The 14,975-nt window shown below is 31.3% G+C and overlaps 1 protein-coding gene across 1 annotated transcript in view; it reads right to left on the bottom strand.

Moving 5' to 3' along the window:
* LOC129223381 (calmodulin-like) overlaps positions 1–14,376 on the bottom strand; it is a 311,700-nt gene extending 297,324 nt beyond the window's left edge. The window contains exon 1 of the mRNA XM_054857962.1: positions 14,195–14,376. Within this exon, the coding sequence (XP_054713937.1) occupies positions 14,195–14,197 (3 nt within the window). The 5' untranslated portion in view covers positions 14,198–14,376. The remainder of the gene's footprint in view (positions 1–14,194) is intronic.
* Between the last annotated feature and the right edge of the window lie 599 nt (positions 14,377–14,975).

Below are 14,975 nucleotides of genomic sequence, written 5' to 3'. Positions count from 1 at the left end.
TGTCTGCATCCATTTACACATCGTGTGAAAGATGTCTTCCAATTTTCACCGATATTAGCTAAATTTGGCGACTTTTCTTAAAATTTCGACAGACTTTAAGACTTCTTATTTTGATGACGTGGCCAAGTGGGCAAATAACTTACGCATCCAGAAACATATTTTGCAATTGTTTTTTTAGTTGCTTATAGATTTTTTTTTTTTCATTATTACACTACTATTGTATATTTTTTAGTCAGAATAATATCGAAAGAAAATGCGAACTCTAGCGTTTAACTAGAAAAAAAAAGAAAAAAAGCATTTTGTTGTCAAAAATACAACATTTGTATCCCGTCTGAACGATGAATCTGAAGCTGCATTGATTTAATTAAAACAATGGTCATCTGTCGTCTCAATTGTTTTGAAATTACACGTGCTCCAACATATAACAATGTAAAACACAGTTGTTGCTTTCTGTTATCATTTAAGTGCCAGTGAATTTTAACAACAGTTGCTTCCTTTTAACGCATGCAAAGGGTTATTGCCAACAAGTTACGACAAAAACGAAACAGAAATAGTCCGGGAAGAAGAAAAAACATCGTCTGCCTTTATGGAACTTAAAACTACTGCAGTGCGACAAAGTACCTGGGGGCGAATTTTCGAACGAGCAAATGCTGAACAGTTTCATGTCTTTTGTTCGTCCTTTGCGGATATCTTGTTATTTCTCTCTGCACTGTTACTTCGTGTGAAGTTGCTATTTTAGTTTAGTGTCGCTGGAAAGGATAGGAGTCGTCTGTTGTGCAGATAGAAACCGAGGAGAATAATGAAGCCCTTTATGTGGGTTGGGAGCTTTCAATTAAATGTGAGAAACGAATTCCGGAAGAAAACTGGAAGATTTAGATTCTTTAGTTTGATAAGAGCGCTTTAGTAATTATCAGATTTCAAATCTCATTTCAAATGCTAAGTAATAATAATATTTTCATAACTTCCAGAAAAAAAGATTCTTATCTGTGTCTTGACGCTACAGCGAAGAATTGAGGCGTTTAGTATCAAAACAAACCCCATCCGTTTTTGAAAATTTTACACGAGAGACAAAAACATTTCATACCATGCCCTTTTATTTTCTTTATCTTTCCAAAGTGATAGTTTTTGCGTTTGGATAACCATTGGTACACGACTTCATCCTTTTTGTCTTTGAGGCTGTCCATAAATGATGTCACACTTTTTTAAAAACATTTTTGACCCTTTGTGTCAAAGTGTCACACTTCACCTTACCAACTCCCCCATCTCTATGTCACGTGCTCTTTTTCATAAACATTTCTTACAAAAAAATGCGTGATGTCACATTTTTTGTTACCCTTCTCTCCCAGGTGTCACTTAACTGTCAGGATAAACTGTCACACTTTATCGGCACCCTCCCCCCTCTCAAAGCGTGACACCATTTGTCGACAGTCTCTTTTTGAAATAAGCAGTATTATCCAATTACTTACAGATAAAAATCCTTCGAATTGAGCTTGTTTTGAAAAAAAAAGCAAAAACCGGCCATTTTAATGATTTTCATTTTCCTTTCATTTTTTTTCTCAAATTACGAAAAAAGAAAAAAAATATATGAGGCATTGTGTCATGTTATATCGCTTATTCGTTTATATCGTGCTTTTCCTTGGCCCCTAGAAAAATTATGTTAAAAAACATGTTGCATTACACTTGACATCACAGGGGAACAAAAACATTTCTCATAAAAAAAGATGTATTTTCTTCTTTTTTTAATCAATAAACCAAAACCTGGTATGTTTCCCATTCATCTAAATTCATTGCAGTATAAACTGCAACTTTCGATTCGTATTCCTCCGTAAAACATATTTTTTTTTTAAGAATAATTGCTAAACTAATTTATTTTGATTTTTTTGTGAAAATTGCCTTAATGGGATAATAAATCAATATTTCTGTAAGTGCACATGTCTCATTTATTTGTATGTTAATTGAATCGTTAATTTGTATGACTTCAATTATATCGCGTTTTCGGATGTATCGCGCTTTTTTGTTATCTCCCAAAAAGAACGATATAACAAAATGTCACTGTATTTATTCCGAATAATCTTCAGAATTCTTTATATTTCTCTCGAAAAAACAACGAGACTTGCATAGCTAAAGCTCGAGCGGTAATCTTACGGAAATTCTAAATCAGTTGAGACAGTGCTCGGCACTTTTGTCAGAGAATAATACCCTCATAATACAGGAGAAAAGTAATCTTTTTCATCGGATAGCGAAAATAATGATATAATAATAATATTTATTCTCGATTAATATCAATCATAACAATCTAATATCAACTAATATTTTTATGATTTTTCCTATTTGATTTATTTGAACGGATTATTTGCCTTCACTAAACAAACATTCTGTTGAGAGCTTTGTGTTACTTTCACCGGAGAAAATAATAAATACATATATTTTTTAATTGCATCTAGTATTTTTAATTTACTCAAATTCTCTATTAAACTTCTCTACGTATTTTTATTAGTATCTAGCAATTCTCTTTTCCCTGCTTCCCTGGAATACTTCTCTATAGATTTTTTTATTTGTATTTAGTATTTCTCTTTCACTCTAATTCTCTACTAAGCAAATTAGTTTAAATAAGACGACTTACGTTGTTCATTAACTTTTTATTTGTCTTATAGTAACATAATATTGCGAAGTGGCATTTCATGTATATATACTGAAAAATAGAATCTATTGAACATGAAAAAATCTCAGAATTATGAAATACAATAGACCTTAGTTTTACGCTGGTTTATTTTACGCGGTTTTGATTATACGCGGTTCAAGATTTGACACCTTTATTTTATTTTACGCGGATAAGTTTCGGTTTCGCGCGGATGCCATTTTCCAAATTTTTAGGGGCTTTTAATAAGTAAGGTTGAAAATCAAAAATATGACCCAGTTTTGCAAAGAAAAAAAAAAGCTTCAGGGACCCTCCCACTTATTTCAACACCCCCTCCCCTTTTTTGTGCACCAGCCACGTATGTTCATACACTATATCTTGTAAAGGAAACTCATATTTATATTTGGAGGAAAATGTAGAGAAACTCATTACTCTTTTTAACAACAGATTGGAAAAAAATGTTAACTTCAATATAAATTTGCTTTTATGGACAACTAACTATAGAAAATTCTTTCCGATGTGATAGATCTCGCGCGTCACAGAGATCCTGACAGAGATCCAGACAAACTTTCAGCTTTATTATTAATAAAGAAAACTCAATTACTTCGATACTTTTTCAATTGTAACCCCGGTAACAGAAACAAAAGAAACAGCACTATACGATGCGATGCCCGTTGCATCTTGTTGAAGAGATCTGCAAAATACTTCTGAATAGCTAATTTAATTATCGCTGTCTGCACGAATGTGTAGAACTTGACTAAAGTGCTTTTTAGAATGATACAGAAAGATAAACTATTAGAAAAAAACTCTCAAATCTATGAAATCAATAGTCATATAGCAATCGCCTGATACTCTATTTTAATTTAAATTTTTGTAGCCAATGTTTCACTCGTAATTTTTAAACTTAGCATTTTATTTTCAGGTTTCTCTTGCCGATGATTTACAATAATTGTTGAGAATAATCGACAGCTTGTTTACCTTGCAGACTATTTTTCAGTTTTTTAATCAGCGTCGCAGACTGCTGAAAAATATTGTAGCTTCTAACAAATGAACATGTGAGTTAGTGAGAAGCAAAGGGATGCAAGTGGCAAAATTAAAAATTTGGAGATAACCAGTACAAATGGTAGGTGAACCCCTCCTCTGTCTTGAGGCAAGAGATAGTACTAGTAGTTTTGGTAGGTGCTGCTGTGCAGCATGATTTAGAAAAAAAAGTAATGAAAGCCTACCTAGGATGTAATCTTTATACGCGTTTTACTCAAAACTTGAAAATGTCCACTTGCATCCCTTTGCTTCTCACTGCCTCATATGTTAAGATTAAAAAATTATGCATACATTATAATAGACACGTTTTTGTATCAATAGATCGGCTTAATTTTGCGGTTTTAAAATAATGCGCTTTAAAAAGCAGAAATTGATAAATTAGGTGTCTACCTAATTTATTTACGTATACACGTATGATGCGCGTCTTTCTTCGGTAATGACAGAAACTTGACAAACAAAGGGATTAAAAAAAATAATTCAGCTAAAGCATAAATTAAACATAGTACAGGAAAATTAGATTCAGCATCGTAAAAGAATGAATCCGAAAAGCAAAAAAACTTGGAAGTTTTATAAACCTATTTTTTTCATAATCTTAAACTATATCCAGAAACAAACTTTGTCAATAATATTCGATAGACAAACTATTACCAGTATTGCAGAGAAGATTTATTTATCAACTTCAGTTGAACCAAAGCCCTTTAAATAATTAAATAAAATACCCCTTCCAGAGAAATTTAATGTACCAAATCTTTGTGCAACAAACTGCAGATGCAACATGTTAAAATTTAACTAACTTTTCTCCGCACACACCCCACCACCTAGCTCTAAGCCTTAGGTTCCACCGTCCGGGGGAAAATTTAACTAACTGTAAAAATTTCCATTGTCACCCGAAGCTTCGAAGGAAAAGAAAAAGAACTTAGCCGCTCCACAGACACGATAATCAATGGCGATAGCGTGTTTCAAAATTTTGACTTTGTTTTTCTCAGAATTATCCTTCTAGTTCGTGTATTCGCGTTGAACTGTCGATCTTCAAAGTGGCTTTTTTTTCCGTGATCTTTTAGTCCGTTTGAGTATCTAAAATTGATTCCTCCTCATCCCCCCCCCCCCCCGCCTACAGTAATGTACTTTTTCCTTCATCGCAAAATCCATGCTACGTAGAAAACCTCAACGGAGTTACGCCAAACCTCTCCTTTCTTCACTAAAAATTGCATCTGACTTATTATTTTCCTGAACACGCATACAAAGGGAAGAAAAACATTTATACAGCTTCATACACAACAAAATATTGTTACGTGCGTTGCTTTAACAACACAACATAACATTTTACTTCCTTTTTTTTTATTATGTAACTGCTCATTATTACACTTTCCGATATTTTTACCATAACGAATGCATATTTTAACATCTCAAGATTTGCACGTTTTAGGTAAAATTGTAGCTTTTTCCGAAAAAGACTAAAAACCATCATAATATATTTATGAATCAATTTTTATGAAACTTTCAGAGATAATAAACAAGTGGGTGTTTTACTAGTTCTGTTGGGGGGGGGGGTGAGACGCAGGAGATCAATATTCATCGGAATATCTGATTTTAATGGCTTAATTTCATTTTCGACGGATTATTTTTCGTTTTCTTGGGACTTTTAGCATTTTTAAGGGTTTGATTATGGAAAAAATAAACGTTTAATTTTAAGCTTTAACAAGATGACTCTTAGAAACGTTTGACGATCAGATAAGCGCTTTGTTTTGATTTGTTTGGAGACAAATTTCGAAATCGCACCCTGAACAAGGGATTGGTTAAAAAATGTAGGTTTTTTCTGCGTTAAATGAGCTGCCGTGCTAAGCACAGATGTGGTATCTGCAGCAGAGCTCAAAATGAGAAATTGACGATTAAAGTTTTACAACTCATTTCTTTGATTTATGACTTAATTAAATGCTCAACTCGCGGTAGTTGTTTCGTAAATAACTTATCTAAAAACTGTAAGAGAGTACTTTTGTAAAAATGTTAATTTAAAATTAATAAATGTAGTTACGACAAATTTTCTTTTCAAAACCTTTTCATATACTAAGCTATTTTCACTGTAAGTGACAATTACTAGGCATTTTTTGGGGTATCTGCACAGATACGACAAAAATAGCTTAGTAAAGCGTGCTCAAAGTATCATTAAATAATACTAAAAACATCTGCTTTCTTTAGACTTGGCTGTTTCGCTTTATTTTGTGAATACAAATCTAACAGAATCTACCTTCTGAAAGATACCATTTTTTAAATTCCGGACAGTTAAAACTGTAATCCATAACAATTTTCTGTTTATTATATTCAAAGAATGTGTTTTTTACAATGTTTTATTTTCTAGATTCATTTTTACCGAGCATGAAGATAATTTTGACAGCAGACGATACTTAAATAAAAATATTACTGGCCGTAGAATGAAATGCGTTTTTTTTTTTTTTTTTTTGCATGAAAGAATTAAATATGAATATTTTACATGCATTTCATTTTTAGAATTTGCATTTTAAATAAACATTTAAATAGAACAAGCTGAATATTTACTTTAACAATTATGCAAAGTTGTATTAGTTTTTATTATCAACCTGTATCGACTATTCAACAGTAAACTAATTTTAATATTCTGTGTTACAATAAACTGCTACATTTTTAAATATGCTGCTTTACTAAGGTATAAAAGTCGTATCTACAAAAAATACTAAGGAAAAAAGTGGTAACTGCGCAGATACCACTTTACAGGCTTAGTATTTGTCACTTACGTTCAAATTGCCTTAGCAAACTCCGCAAACTATGCAGTTACGACTTTTTTCTTAAAGTTTTTTTTAATATTTCGCGTTCACAAATCGCCAAAAAACTTGACATTTAGATAAATTAAATTACTAACGACCACCTGGTGACAATAACTCAATTTTGATAAAATGTGCAGATACCACATCTGTGCTTAGCACGGCAGTGAGGTTATTCGACTTTTTAGATGTCTTCCTTTCATCCCTGATGAATAACATTGTTTTCAAATTTCAAGAATCTACGTCACTTGGCAGAGGTCACTTTGTCTTTCATAAGATACATTAAATGATTATTTTACAGCAAAGAGGAACTCACTGCCACATAAAAAATACCGATAACTGTCGATTAAATAAGCACAACATTAGTCGATTAAATAAAGTAATAATAATACTAATAATAATAATGATAACTATAACAAGAAATAATATAACAAAAACAAGTAATAAAAATAGCAATAACAATAACAAGAAATAAATAATAAAAAAAAAAGAAATTATAATAATAATAGCAATAACAATAATAATAATAACGGTAGCCAATAATAAAAATAGTAAAAAGAAATAATAATGTCTTCGGAAACGTCCGCTTATCAATTCAAATTCAACTTTTTTAACATTTAATTAATAATAATAATAATAATAATAATAATTTTATAACGATAATAAAAATATTAATGTCTTCGACAACCTCTACGCATTAATTTAACTTTCCCAACATTTAATTAGTAATAAAATGATAATAATAATTTTTAGAATGACAATGATAATAGTAATAACTATAGTAAAAAATAACTATGATTATAATACTTTCTTACATTTACATCTGCTCATTAGATTAACTTTCCAAACTTTTAATTAAGTCTCAATAGTTTGAATAGAAATTCGAAAACAAAATTCAATTTTCCACAGGAATGACAAACTGCCGTTTCACAATTAAGCTCCATTTCCTTAAAATACGCCAGACGATAATTAGCTCAATGAATCAAAGACTTTGTCTCTCATAAGAGGCGTTAAATGAGCATGTTACAGCAAAGAGGAACTCACTCCCACATCCCTAAAAATACCGATAACTGCCGGTTAAGTAAACACCATTCCGGTACGGTCAATTACTCAATCGTGTTTGGAAAGCGCCCGCTTCTTTCCTGGAGAGCTCAAGACATTCTTCAAAGCTGAGGGAAAATAAATGGAGAACAAACAGTTCACTCGGCAAATGGTGGAGAATTATGCAGTGGGGGCAGGGGGGGGTGATTTTTCCTAGAACCTTACAGTGAAAATCTATTTTGAAATGTATTGTAATCGTAGAAGTGGAGGAATTTCTGTTTATGACGATGAGTGATATTCAGCAGGGGTGGTTCTCGGAACCCTGGTGGCTTTTGATGTTGAACGGGTGATTCAGAGTTTAGGGTTAAATAAACTCTATCCTTAAAAGCCCTTTCAGGTAGATGATTTATATTTTTGTTACAATAAATATTGGTAACAGGAGGTATGTTTTCCGCGAATTCTCTAGACATGAATTACATTTTAGAAAATATTGAGAGTAGCGATTGCAACATCGTTATACCGAATAGGGGTATTTCGTGCTATTTCGCACAGTGGCGTAGCTAGACCCGACTTTCGGGGGGGGTTACTTCTTTTATATATATATATATATATATATATATATATATATATATATATATATATATATATATATATATATATATATATATATATATATATATATATATATATATATATATATATATATATATAATCGCTTGGAATTTTTTCCTTTTCTTCTTTTTTTTTTCTTTCTCTTCTCTCTTCTTTTTCTCTTTTTTTTTTTTTTGAGACTAACTTTTCGGGGGGGGTTTTGTCCCCAAACCCCCCCCCTTAGCTACGCCCCTGATTTCGCAATTCCGCAAAACCGAAACAGAGGTAAAATTCCGATTGTTTCGGTGTTAGCAAATCCCCCCTTTTCAAAACTGTTCTCAACCCTTTTCCCCTTTTTTATTTTTTAGATTTTTTTAAATTTTATTTATTTATTTATTTATTGATATTTTCATTTATTTTTTTAATTATTATGATTTTTATTATTTTATTAGAAAAGTTCTGTGCTACATCAATAATGACACACACACAGACAAACTAAATAAATAAATGAACTAAAATATAAACACATTAAAATAAAATAAAATAAATAATTTAATTAAAAATGAAGCAATAAATAAATTTAAATAAATAAATTTAAAAAATGAAAAATCGCCCCGAAAATTTTTTTGGCGAGACTTGTGCCATTATCCTTCTCTCCCCCCCCCCCCCTGTGGACACCGCTGTTTTAAAATATGTCTGTTTCATTCATATTTACTTCAATAAGATTCTCAGAGTAGTAAAACCGTTTGACAAAGTTCTTTAAATTACTCGGACTGCACCGAAGTCAATGACATCCCCACCAACAATGAGCCTTCATCTTTTTTCCCATCCTAGTCTACTTGACAAGAGGCTAGCCTGCCACACCCTAGAGGGGAGGCTCGATAATTTCGGTAATGTTCCGGTAACCTTTGATCGTTTCGAATCATGTCATCTGGCAAATGAAACGCTCGTTATGTTTTATCGTGCTTCTTAGCACAGAAATCTATTAGAGTCAACTGTTTTGGGATTGGTTGTTTTTCAATCATGAATAAAATTGGAATTTGGGAACTTATTGTAAAACCTAAAGTTTACGTCCTGGGGGAAAACAAATACGCATATACAGTGAGTGCCGGATTTAGGGGAGCAAAGCGCAATGTAGAGGTCTGTGTTTTCGTTGTTTCCAATAAAACTTATATTGAATATACTCTTTGCCCCCCCCCCTCCCCCCCTGGAAATTTCGAAATGACGGGCCTGGTATACAGTAGGTTCTGATTATATGAAACTCATTAAACAGGGGTGCCCACCCCTATGAGTAGGGTGAACCCCTCTCCCTAACTATTACGAAGACCCCCCCCCCTCCAGAGCAAGACCCCATCCCACCAACGACGGTTTCCTTTCATCAACAAGTGTTCAAAACAATGGAAATTCAAAGTACATTAAAACGTAGTACATTAAAAGTTTTACATAATTAACCAACAACACTAGAACTTATTTTTTAGTATCGAAAGTGAGAGAGAGAGAGAGAAAAGAGTGGAGATTTTGATTTATTCATTAACTTTGGTTTTTAGAAATATGAAAAACGTAATTTATAAAAACGAAAATACCATCTCAAAGTTATGGATTAATTGACTGGATCAAAATCAAGTGGATTCGAAGTGATTGATGAAAAAAACAAAAGACTGTTGACATTTTTTCCAACACTAAAGTTTTAATTTAACTTTTTATATTTTTGGTAACGGAGAATAAAGGAAAACTAGGAGAATTTTTTTTTTTTTTTAAACCTGAAAGAAAGTATTTCGAACAATTTTATTTCTGATAAAAATTGTTTAACTAGGTGTACTTTTATTAATAGAAATTATTATTCTTATTTTGAGAGCGGAAAAGAAACAAAAAAGGATATTGAGGTGATGTATTTCTTTACTTGAATGTAAGAACAGCAAACGATTTTGTTTTTGATTTGAAAAAAAAAAGAAAAAAAATATATATATTTATTTTGATTCACTTTAAATTTTTATTTATTTATTTATTCATTTTACAAACGACTGTTTTAAAGGTATCTTGGACATAATTTGCAACCTTAGTTATATGAGAAAATATTGATCTAATGCTAGAAATTGATTATTGGTGTACGAGAGAAGTAGGCCCGTTTAGTTCTAGTCTAGACGGAACTTCTTGTTTTAGTACTCTCTTTTATCCGGCATTTTTGATTTACCGGAGTACCATGTGTGCGCTCGGGTATGTCAGGTATTCACTCTATCATTCATGATTCTGGTGGAAATATGAGTTTCAGAAGAAACAAAAATCTTCAGTAACGGATATAGCACTTATTCGGGAACACTCCAGTAAAAATCGAAGCATCATAAATTAATGCTTTCAACCAAACACATGTTAATATGTATTCTTTTTAGAATTTTATTACGAAAGTTGACAACATGCAAATGTTCACTATTTTGACCTTTACCATTTTTGAATTTTCAGCCTGAAAAATCAGAAAAACAAAAGAAGATGAAGTATAAGCTAATGCTAAGACGTGTAAATGATAGACAGAAATTAAGAAAAAAAATCTGGCGCATTTATTATTTATCATTTATTTATTGTCGCAAAACTTGTGATTGCTCATGATACTCACCTCAAATGGATAGCAAAGGTCCACAAATAATCTGTTTGTAGCCCGAATCGCAGCATAGCCGCTGAAGGACTGTGAGCAAGTGTTGCTCAGTTTTGAGCAATTCCTTTTGATACGAAATTATAAAAATTACAAACAGCTATCTTTCGCGCTTGCGCAGTGAGCAATTGATTATTTTTAAACGTGTATATTTTATTAAGTTTTCAATATTTTCAAATCAAATGTCAGTATAATATTTTTTATGTGCTTTATGAACGTTTTTTGAAAGTATAGTAAAGAATTTTGGAAAACTCTGCGTGTTATGAGAAAACACTTTTTAAGGAAATATCTATTTTTGATAGAAATGCTTACATCTTCGTGAAGAAAAGTAATACCTTAGCTAAAATGCACAGATAATTTGACATAGCAAACAAAACTTACTTCTCGGTGGGGATCTTATTCCCAGATTTTTAAAATGCAGTATGACCAATTTTATTTTTGTTTGCATCTTCAAATTTTTACTGTTTTTCTTAATATACGTGTGATTAAATTTTAACTAAATAGTGGGAGCTGAGCCCTCCCTTCACATAACAAAAATTACAGAACGATTCATCAGATATTTCTCTGGAAATTCAAAAAAATGTCAATGAAAGTATCCGGATATTTTTAGGTATATAATTTATCTTTGACTTACAGCTGAGCTTTGATAAAGTAGAACTATTCAACATTATCAGCCAAGAGAATCTACGGGAATCAATTTTAGGAGAAAGAAAACAACTAACTTATCTACATGACTGATTATTGGTTAACTAAAAACTACTGAATATCAACTTGATTGCGATTGAAAACTTTTTTTCCGTCTCTATGTAAATACAGTAAAGAGTTGAAGAAAATAGGTACTTCAGGAAATTGATACTTTTAAAAAACAACAATGTTTTATAACTGATGTATTAATAACATCAATGCTTTAATATGAAACATTGATGGATGATGGAAAACGTGATTGGAAACTTGGAATGCAAACATCGATGTTTTTCCATAGATCGATATCTATTCAATCAATTGATTGAGGCAGCGACCTTCAATCCGGGGTCCGTGGGTCGCTTGCAGCCTCCTATGTATACGGATAATTGGTCTTCCCTTTGATTTAGTTTTAATTAGGGTTCGAAAATATCATGGTATTTTCGAAAATATCCGATATTTTGATATATATCGGATACTTTGATTTATATCCGATATTTTCATTTAGTACAAACAAAATAGTAAACAAAATTCTTTAAAATAGCAAATGCACATCCTCAAATCACTCTTTATTTTCTTATATTATAACTACAATATGTAGACTTAAAATTAAGGTTTCTTTCATTATTTATATCTAATATTTCATTTTACATTTCTATTAATTTTAATGGAGTTAATCTAACATTAGCTGTTTTACTCATTTTTCTTCTCTTAGCTACTTTAACATTTATATGATTCATAAATAAATAAATGCATTAGTCGGCACGGTTGCACAGTCATAAGACACTTTCTTTTCTTTTCTTTTCTTTTTTTTTTTTTTTTTGCAGCGCAATGTTGATATTTAACTATGCACTTTTAATATGAATTAAAATTGTTACATTGCTAATAATTTCATGAATATAAAATACAAGTAAAAAAGGAATATAAAATTATTTTGTAATATTAACGATGCGTAATTCATCATAAAAATATAGTACATAACTTTTTGATTATTTTTAATAATAAATGAACAAAAATTACTATGACTGACATACTTTTTATATTGAAAATATCATAGTTGAAAAAAATATAAATATCGAAAATATCATGATATTTTCAAAATAAATATCAGATATATATCGATCAATATATATCGGCGATCCCTGGTTTTAATACTGCTTTTTTCCAGAGGTTTTTTTTTTTTTTTTTTTTTTTTTTTTTTTTTTTTTTTTTTTTTTTTTTTTTTTGTGGCATTTTGATAACTACTTATACAACAAATATCGGAACATATTGCGTTTCAGTGTAATAACGATTTACAGGAGACATTTAAAAACTTTGGACTGTTGGATTTCATAGTATGTTCAAAAAGGTCAATTTCTGTAGTGATGAGATTATATGCTCTGTTCACGACATTCCTTTTTAGCAGCACTTGCATCTGTGAGGAGCTATTCTCCAAATTAAAGAATGTAAAGTTGTCAAAACTAAGGAATCGTATTTCTAACAATCATCTCGAGAATTCCTTTCGAATTGCTTCAGCACACAATGAAGACAGATTAGTAAAAGAGAAAGAATGTCTGATTTATCACTGAATTAAAAAAGTTACATTTTTACTTTTTTTTTTTTTTTTTTTTGTTACAAGTTTAAGGTGTGATTTTTTTTTTTTTTTTTAAATTATGATTTGCTATTTGAATTACACAATGTGTTGAACGTCTATATTCAGTGTTATTTTCAAACTAAATAAGAATTTATTTTTAATTCTCTCTCTATAAATTGAAAAGAATAATATGATTCATGCGGCATCCTAGCCCTTCCATAATAAATAGTCAAGCCCGCTTATTGGAATATCGGTTAAAAGAATATCCCGCTTAATGTATTGAATTTTCAGTTCACCAAACTAATATAATTTATTATTTTGATCCCGGATAATGGAATATCCCGACTATTAGGATATATTTTGGGAGAAAATTGGTTATTCCATTATCGGGTTCGACTGTAATTGACCTTGTACTAAATTGATGACCACTGGTTCAGGGAATTGGTTTTTGTAAAAATCTTGTGCAGTCATTTAACTCTGCACTTAAAAGCAAGCCTTTTGCAATTTATTGAAGGATTTATAAAGCACTTTTCCTAACCTTCTAAACAAAAGAGACATATTATGCTGAAAAAATACTACTTTCAACCCTTAATTTTACTTTAGCTTAACTTTTAAAGAATTAAAAAATATATATAGTCTTTTTTTTTTCTTTAACTTTGAATTATTAAAATCTGCAAGCTTCGTTAAATATAACGTTCGGAAATTTATCACTATCTGAAACTGATACCAATTTATTTTTTTTTTCTTTCTCTCTTATTGCCACTCAAATGGTTACACAAGATTTCTGTTGAAATACACAGGGCCTCTTTACTGAATAGGCCAACTAGGTCGTGGTCTAGGACCCCCAAATAGCTGAAATTACTTCAGTCTGTGGCTAAAATTGTTTCAGCCAATGGCTAAAGTATTTAAGTTTGAATACAGGGGCCTCAAAAAAGTATTTGGCCTAGGGCTCCTCGATATCCTTATTGGGCCCTGGAAATACTCACTATGGTGACTGAATATGTTTATGGAGCAATAAAATGTTCGAAATTTTCCAACATAAATTTTAGAATGATTTAAACACCGTTATGCTGAATTTAACAAATAAATTAGAAATATTATTCTCTTAGAATTTATAACAATATTAAGACAATGAGAAATAGATAATTTTGCTCACTTCTATGTGAAAGAAAACAAAAATGTTTACTGACCATTCTGTCTACTTCTTAAATTGCAAAACTGGCACACCCAGTAATGGGTCCCTTTGTTTACTTCCAACAATATTGTCAACCAGGTTCTAAGTTGGCGATAGTTGATCAATTTAAAAGAGCCGCAGACACAAGAATTGTTTTCCAAACAGTTGAGTTTAGAACACGCTTTTCGGCAATAACTTTTACCGCCTAAAATAGCTGGCCATCTAGCGGCTCTGAAGCGAAACTTCAAGAACTCATTGCCAATAATGCTTAACATCTTGTTGTTGTTTTCTTTTCTTTTCTTCTGTTTCGAGTGTGTAGTTCTTCATTGTCGCCTAGTTGTGTGCGCACTTTTTTATTCTTTGAATATGCAACCAGCCTTGAAATGCTTGTCGCCATTTTTAACCACTCCATCTCCCCACAAGAAAAGAAAATTCTTTGGTGCTAACAAAACTAGTTTATCAAAAAGATTGTCCTAATGAAATCTCACAGGAGTACTTTTGGAAAATATATTTTCCAAAGTATTTTGCGTGCATGTGTGTGTGTGTGTGTGTGTGTGGTAGGTGTCAGTACATTAAAACGTTTTTTTTTTTTTTTTGCATCATGTCCTAATTAAATGTATGAGAACGAGATCTGTTACAGCCAGGGGTGCCCATCCCCCCTAAGTTCAATGGCGCAAATCATCCCCCCCCCCCTTTCTCAATCGTCTTTCCTTTTTTTATTTTCAACTCTCTTTTTTTATCTTTTTTATTTTCTAAAAATATTTTTTATTTTTTATTCATTTATTTATTTTAATTAT

This window comes from Uloborus diversus, chromosome 5 (assembly GCF_026930045.1).
Source record: "Uloborus diversus isolate 005 chromosome 5, Udiv.v.3.1, whole genome shotgun sequence".
Taxonomy (NCBI): Eukaryota; Metazoa; Arthropoda; class Arachnida; order Araneae; family Uloboridae; genus Uloborus; species Uloborus diversus.
This window is presented reverse-complemented; position numbering and strand designations above follow the sequence as displayed.